Source organism: Lactuca sativa, chromosome 9 (assembly GCF_002870075.4).
Source record: "Lactuca sativa cultivar Salinas chromosome 9, Lsat_Salinas_v11, whole genome shotgun sequence".
Lineage (NCBI taxonomy): Eukaryota > Viridiplantae > Streptophyta > Magnoliopsida > Asterales > Asteraceae > Lactuca > Lactuca sativa.
The window spans coordinates 219,887,122-219,895,053 of NC_056631.2; the positions used below are offsets into that span (position 1 = coordinate 219,887,122).

The 7,932-nt window shown below is 33.4% G+C and overlaps 1 protein-coding gene across 3 annotated transcripts; it reads left to right on the forward strand.

Moving 5' to 3' along the window:
* Positions 1 to 766: 766 nt before the first annotated feature.
* LOC111879012 (bromodomain-containing factor 2) lies at positions 767 to 6,309 on the forward strand. Of its 3 annotated transcripts, none has more exons than XR_002845991.3 (13): positions 767 to 921; positions 1,519 to 1,991; positions 2,088 to 2,165; positions 2,311 to 2,554; positions 3,047 to 3,217; positions 3,315 to 3,555; positions 3,650 to 3,908; positions 4,212 to 4,304; positions 4,403 to 4,510; positions 5,188 to 5,532; positions 5,625 to 5,714; positions 5,774 to 5,888; positions 5,988 to 6,309. XR_002845991.3 is itself a non-coding variant. In XM_023875488.3 (13 exons), the coding sequence occupies exons 2-13, from the start codon at positions 1,536 to 1,538 to the stop codon at positions 6,012 to 6,014; spliced, it is 2,214 nt and encodes a 737-aa protein (XP_023731256.1). In that variant the 5' UTR covers positions 767 to 921; positions 1,519 to 1,535; the 3' UTR covers positions 6,015 to 6,309. The 3 variants fall into 3 exon arrangements, 2 of the variants coding, with proteins under 2 accessions (XP_023731256.1, XP_052623240.1); XM_023875488.3 differs by having other exon boundaries at positions 5,787 to 5,888; XM_052767280.1 differs by having other exon boundaries at positions 3,315 to 3,550; positions 3,650 to 3,853; positions 5,787 to 5,888.
* Positions 6,310 to 7,932: the final 1,623 nt, after the last annotated feature.

Sequence of the window (7,932 nt, forward strand, 5' to 3'; positions counted from 1 at the left end):
CTAGCAAAATGTAGATCAATCTTCATGAAAACGGCCATAGCAACAACAAAGTTCCCCGATTTGAGTGACTAACACTTGAAGAAAAGGATAGGACCGAAGAACAAATCAACAACAAAGCCCGATGCGGAAGTTATAAACGAAAGTGAAAGAAGGGGACAGTTGAGGGGTTTAAACGTACAGTATCTCTCATTAACTAATGTGCACACGTGGCAATGTAATGGCTTTATTGCATATGACGTGGAATGCCATGTAGGATGGGGTCACCGGTTGACCCCTTCATTTTTTCAAGATTGCCCTTTTAAACCAACAAATAACAACTTTATGCCCTTAAACTGTAAAAAATAGTCACGAGGGACCATTTAAACCATTATACGGAACTTTGTTGGGCTAGAGTGACAATAACCCTAATAATAATATCGAAACCAAGACCAAATAGTATTGACACCAAGAAAAATAAAAGTTTTGATTTTGTTCATATTTGGTCATTTTCTTTTTTTGTATGCAATATACCATTAAATTTTTTATTTGTATTCATCGTAACCCTTTTAACCGGCTATAACAAGTTATAGCCGATTACAAAGATTACGGTGAACATAAACAACAAATTGAATGAACTAGGAGAAAAAAAAAAATAAAAATAAAAGACAAGATACAAATAAAATACGGCTGTTATTTTCCCAGAGAACGGTAACCCAGGAGAAAAAAAATAAAAATAAAAGACAAGATACGAATAAAATACGGCTGTTATTTTCCGTAACTAGTATGTAACAGTTACAGACTTACAGGTGTCACCAAAAAGGGATAATTTAGTGTGTAACAGTTACAGACTTGCAGGTGTCACCAAAAAGGGGTAATTTTAGCAGCTGTGGAATCCATTGCTTCCCTCGTTTCTTGACATCCTCCGAGAAAACCCTAACACAGGTAAACACTTCATCATCTACTTCGTACGCCTACAATCGACTAGTGTTATCATCATTCCTACTTAATTTGTACCATAATCGATCCATTATGCCTCATTTTCATCAATTTATTAAGTCTTTTTTTTTGCTTAGTTTCCAATACGAGATAACAATCTGTAGCTCGGTATTAATTGCATGTACCTTTTTCTACCTTTAAGTGTCAATGTATGTCCGGGAATTGCTTTGTATCGAAATTACATCGTTGTGATGGCAAGCGATATACCTGATCTCACTGCGTAGATGAATACCCCAAACCCTAAGATTGGGTTCGTCATTGTGCTATTTGCATCAATAGCTGACTGGAGAAAGGGATTGATAAAACTTTCTGATGAAAATTTCACTTAATTTGAAGCACGGTAGGACTGATCTGAGTAATGAGCTTGGTTCTTATAATGGTCTTAGCAGCAAGGAGTTAGCATTTTTTTCATGATATCTTCTCTGTGTTCATTGATTTCAATTTTCTCAAAATCCAGTCTTGTCTCTTCTCTGATTGCTTAGCTAATCATGTATAACGTAATGTCACTATATTTGATTTTTGCTTATCCAACTTTGCTTATAGGAACATAACATTTAACAATGAAGCGAAAACGTGCATATTTAAGTGCCAAAAATAAAACGCCAGTGGTGAAGAAGACGCTCCAAAATACTGTTGCTCTAGTAGCAGAAAGTCATGTGATGAATAATGAATCAGAAGAACCCGACGATGCTACACCACTGTGTATGGTAACTGTAAATCCAAGTACTAGTACTACCATCAAGAGGGGAAGACAAGCAGATTCAGAGATAGGAAAAAGTGGTTATGGGGAGATGCTAAGTCATCCAAATGCATTGAGTCAAATCATTGCAGGTGTTATTAAAGAGATTACCAAAGATGCTGGTGGCCTAACTAACCTTTCAAGGAGTTTGGTTGGTAACTCAATCAGCAATGGACAGACGAAGCAACCTCATGCTGACATGGATCATGAGGAAAACCAAAGCCAACATCATCAAAATCCAGGGTACAAACAGGAAGAGTTGAATGCTGCCTTAAAAGTATGGTTTGTTATATCATATAGTTTACGTTAATCGTATTTGTACAAATTATGGATCCTTACTTTACTCATATAGATGTTATTTTTTCTACACTAGGTGATCAAAAGGACCATGAAATTGAATGCAGCTGAACCATTTAACAAACCTGTAGATCCCATTTCGCTTGGAATTCCTGTAAGCATTTCTTTTTAAATTCTTTCTGTAAATACATGCTTTTATTACAGTGTCTAGTGATATTTTCTTCTTTTGTATTTACAGAGTCATTGTTTATGTTGTGCATTCTTTTATCATATAATGATTTGGGTGAAGGTTGAATCAGGATTACTTTGATATTATCAAGACACCTATGGATTTTGGTACAATATGCAACAACCTTGAGAATGGCGTAAAGTACATGAATTCAGGAGATGTGTTTAAGGATGTAGAATATATTTGGTCTAATTGTGTCGAGTATAATAAGAAGGGTGATGTTATATTGGAGCTCATGAAGAGGGTGAAGACATACTTTATGAAGTACTGGAAAGCAGCCAAATTACAAATTGAACAAACAGCGCCTGTTGTTGGTAAGGCCCAGGCCCACTTTTGTTATCCTTTTTATTCCATATAATTGTACTACTTTGCTAGATTTAGCCTATTCTTTCACGAGTAAAATAAGTTTTTTATATTCCTAAAAAAAAGGATCTTTAAGCCTCGTTTTGTAATACTTTCATATTATGTTTCCGATCGACATTTTCTTAGATTTGTTTCACAACACAACCGAAACATGTTTGACAAGACTCTCATTTTCCAAAGATAAACTGAAACATAGATTCAAACTTAAAACTTGTGTTTTATTGAGATTTTGTTTCATTAACTGTAAGTTGTTGCCACATACCACATGTTTATTCTTTATCTTTATTACTTTTGGAAAACTAATTGTTTAGGCCATGAGAACTTCAAAACCATGTTTACCTTATATAACCAATTACAAATTTGTAAACTTTTTGGTTTTTTGAGATGATATAAACACTTGCAAGACACCATTTTTCATCAAGATTAGACTTTATGATGAACAGAGTCTTGGGTCTTGAGGCACAAAAAAGAAGAAAAAGACAACCCTCAAACTTCAGTTGCCAATAATTCTGCTCATTTGCAGCAAAAGGAGGCTGGTCAAACTGGTCAACCCCAGCAGAGCTCGAACCTCCCACAATCTTCATCTTCCACTGAACAAGATGAACCTAACCCTGGTACCAACTTCCTGTTACCTATCTACAAAATTCATCATTATTTTTAATAAATAAAGCATAATTGTAACTTGGTTAATTATAATTGGCTGAAAATCAGATTCTGTAATTACTCCAAAGAAGCATCGTGGGCCTACCCGTTGCCTTGCACTATTCAACACAATGGAACGGATAAAAATCACCACAAATGAACTCGGGCAGCCCGTGGGTCCCGGGGCAGCCCAATTAACCACCTTTGTGGGCGTGATAGCACGTGATGTGAACTTCGCTCCCCTTACTTATAACTGGAAGAAAATCCCACCAGAGAACAAAGAGAACATGTGGCAGAAAGTTCTGGTAGGGTATAATCCAAAGAAACCTTTTCACATTTTTCTTAATTCTTTCGGTAATTTCAAATAATAATAATAATATTATTATTATTATTATATGTTATAGAGCAAGTTTGATATTGACCCCAGTTGTCGAAGATGGGTGCTGTTGTCCATTAGAAATAAATGGAGGACATTCAAGTCTCGCCTTAAGGCTAATCATTATGATGTTCATGAGACTGATGAAGATCGCCTTGCAGACCGTGATCAGCGGGTCCCACCTGATCAGTGGTCAGCCCTTGTTTCCCAGTGGAGCTCTGAGAAATCACAGGTTTGTGTCATATTCCATGACTTTAAAGATCGGGTTAATTGCAAGAGATAACAAGGTACTTTCATTGTTTTGTTTCTTATAGCATCCTATTTTTATTAATTTCTTGTTACAACATTGTACTCTGAGAAATCAACCCACTTACTTATAGCAATGTCATCCAAATACAAAACAACATGTAGATTTTTCAAAGTATGATGTCCTAATAAGAAAAAAATACAATGCTATAATTTGGTAGTTTTTTTTTTCGTGAGAGAAAAATGTTGTAATAGAAAGAAATGAAAGTCGAGTGTGCTACAATAAACAAATAAATGAAAGTAAAAGAATGTGAGTGATGTATATTTTATCTCCAATTTTCCAGAGTATTTCTGCCAAATTGAAAGCCACTTGTGCAAGGATAAAATTCAGGCACACTGCAGGACCAAAAAGCTATGCCAGAATACGTGAGGAGGAGGTAGCATTAATACATTATGCTTGTTTTTTACTTTTTAAGGTTATTTCTTGTATAAAATACCACCATAATGACCGATATGCCCTTTTCAACCATGACAGAGGGCAAAAAGGCCTGATGGGCAGGAACCTTCACAAGCAGAACTATTTATATTGACTCGTACACGCAAAAATGGGAAACCTGTGAATGAAGCCACAGCTGCTGTAATTGTATGAATTCATCTATTGTGTTGACTTTTGACTATTATTATTATTTTGGGTTGACACTTAACACCAAATTTGGCCAACAAACTATTTCAGATGTCTCTAAAATACCAATTTACACACTTTCTAGAGCAAGAGGTAACCAAACATGAAAGTTTGTCCCAAATTGGTCCCTGTAACTTTGTTTTTTACAATCTTGACCCAAGTTTTAGTTTTTCTTACAAATTTGGTACAAACACTTTTTTACAAATTTGCCCCCAATTTTTTCTTTATAAAATTACGTTTTTGACAACTTTTTGCGTCGACCATTTTTCACAATTTTCTTTACAAAGTTTCTTTTTTAAAAATTTGTACACATATATGTAAAACAATTTAGAGAAAGAATGTGAAAAAACTGCAGCTGTAAAAAAAATTCAGACGAGTTTGCGTATAGGTTTTGGGCCAAATTTGTAAGAAAAATGAAAACTTGGGTCAAAATTGTAAAAAATAAAGTTGGTAACATGGGACCAATTCGGGACAAACTTTCATGGTTGTTTACCTGTTGATATAATAAAGTGTTTAAATTGGTTTTTAGAGTGAAATAGTTGGTGTTTTAAATTTGAAATTTCAAAGTAGAATGCGTTAATAAGAAAGAAATAAAGAAAGTGTTTTTATTTTATGATCTTTAATGCAATGCAATGCAGTCTCAACTTTATGAAGAGACATCTTGCAACAAGGATATAGGTGAAGATGATGCTTATAATCGGGTAATGAAACCGTATAAAAACGGTGGGTTGTCTCTATACGGATTAGGCGGGACCCCCTCCTCTCGTTCCTGCACTGCGGGTCCCACTCCCACTCCCACTCCCACTCCCACACGTGGTGAGGCTTTAAAGTTGGTTGAAGAGAAGGATGCAGAGATTGTTGATTTGAAGAAAAGGCTTTCATCAGTCGAACAGACATGCTCACAGATGGCTGCTCAGGTTGCGGAATTGGTGTCGATGATTAATCACAACAACAATCGCAACCACCCTCCTCCCCGTGAATATGTAAGCTTTTTTTTTTTTTTTATAAATAAGAAAAGAAAAAGAAATCAAAGTACAATGCTAATATAGTTTCGTCATTCATTCCATTCCGTTAGGTTGATGGCGATTCAGTTCCAGTGGATGATGATGATGATGAACTACCACCACATCAGTTGGAACCTACCCATGAAGTTCCTAAAAAACAGGTGGATTTTTTTAATTTTTTTTTTTTTTTTGTAATTTAGTTTTCACACAAGTAAAGTAGATGATTTTTGCAGACTCGTGGAAGGAAAAAGAGGTCAGAACTTAATCCTCAAGTTCCTGCAAAACAGTCTGAACCACCTACCTCTACGTCTAATCCTCAACTTCCTGCAAAAAAGGTGGATTTTTATTTTTATTTTTGTAATTTGTTAGATGTGGTTAAAAGCTTAAAATGGTTTGGTTTGGTTTTTATGATTTATAAATTTATTATGTTGCAGACTCGTGGAAGGCCAAAGAAAAGGTAGAGAAATCAAATCAGCAAAAAGCCAAGGGTTCTTCTCTCAGTTCACGAAAGTTGGTTGAGTAGCTAACTTGTTAAAAAACGTGAAACTATATTATACTATTTATTAAACCTGTTCAATTATGAATTTCCTTTTCTTTTTTGTGTCATTGTAATCAGTTGGTTATATTTTGATTTTGATGGGCAGATCTCGTTTCAAGGTTTCTGAAAACCCAATCTCCCTCTCTGTTTATATTTTATTATGTAATCATCAACCAGACAACAAATTTTGGATAGAGCAACAAAAAATCTTCTTTTAACTTTTTTTCTTTTTGTATCCTTCTGTATAAATAATTGACAAAACTAACTAAGAAGAAATATAAAAGGTATATTAATAACAGTTAAAAAACTGTACAATTTAACACAAAATTAGTTAACAACCAAACCAATAAACTCATGGAATATATTACATTTTTCTATATTTTATTACATCAATGAATATGTAATTATCCATTAATAAAAGGTGCTGTTATTTGTTTTTCTTTTTGGAGCAAACGAGATTTATAAAAGACATTAGCAAGAAAATAAACGAAGACAATTACATCAAAATGTTTAAGGTTGGGTTTTGTAGTCATAAATTTCAATTTATGCTTGAAACAAAACAATGTCATCATCTCTCGATCTAATACTATCAAAGACACATTTGTTTATGAAGTTTGTACTCTTATTTTCTTGTTGCATCTCCTGTAAATCAATTAATTTTATTATTATCTTATAATCGATCAAATCAAATTTTTGTATTTTTTTATTATATTTTTTTTTAATTTTAATTTTTTTTACAAAATGCACCCCTCTACTTATCAATCACTCGATACAATACAAGTATGCAACCTTACATAGTGTTAAAGGTATATCATTTTTTATTCGAAATGATCAATGTTATCATTAATCAATTTTTTGAATATTTTTATAAGTTAGAAAATTAATCAGACGAATGTGATCCCGTTACAAAAAATCATTTTTGAACACAGTCATATATCATAAATAAGCTCTGTAATTCTTTTATTTAAATAATCATCAACAACCAAAAGACTTCTAGCCCAACATTAACCAATGTTGCCCTACTTCTTTGAGATCGAGGGTTCAAGTCCTGCAGTGAAAATAAATGGAATAATTTAGAGTAGTTTAATATATTTGTCGTTTTAAAAAAAGAAAAAATGATCAACAAAAACCAAGAAGACATCTGGTCTAATGGTATTAACAATGTTGCCCTCCATCTTTGAGGTCGATGGTTCAAGTACCGCAGTGAAAATATAGAATAATTTAAGAGTAGTTTAGTATATTTGTCGTTTTAAAAACCAAGAAGACATTTGGTCTAAGAGTATTAACAGTGTTGAAAAAGTGTTCATCATCAAGAGATTGAGATGCAGAGTTAACCGTGGTGGACAAAAAATAGAATGTGGTTAGATAGGTGTTTAAGTTAACCGTTAAGAAAAATAATAGTCATCAATAAAAATATGTTCGAACAAAAACATAACCCCAATATTTCGTAACACTTTTCTATTATTCAAGTATAAAGATCTATAACAAAAATTCAATTTAAACGACTAAGATTATATAATGTCTCTTTGATGATTGTTCTTGGATAGACTAAAATTTTGTATATATATTACTCAACTCATTCTTAAACTAGGAACAAATGACTCATAACTCATACTTCAACAAGATGAAATTTCATAGCTCATATTTCAACAAAAAAACATCCAATGTATAATTCAAATTCACTTATAAATGAATTTCATTCGTACGTCACACAAATAGAAAATGTCATTAGAGAGGAAAATTGTGGATTTCAGGTAATATTCTCTACTGTAACCAATAAAAAAAACTATTGACTTGGTTCAACAACATTAGCCACTAAGGCTTGGTCCACAATACGTTCC

Bases quoted from the DNA above. Each gene is read 5' to 3' on its own strand.
- LOC111879012 (XM_023875488.3), top strand. From the start codon at position 1,536: ATGAAGCGAAAACGTGCATATTTAAGTGCCAAAAATAAAACGCCAGTG. The intron at 3,556-3,649 runs GTATAATCCAAA...TATATGTTATAG, and splicing joins TGGCAGAAAGTTCTGGTAGG to AGCAAGTTTGATATTGACCC. The intron at 3,909-4,211 runs GTACTTTCATTG...CCAATTTTCCAG, and splicing joins TAATTGCAAGAGATAACAAG to AGTATTTCTGCCAAATTGAA.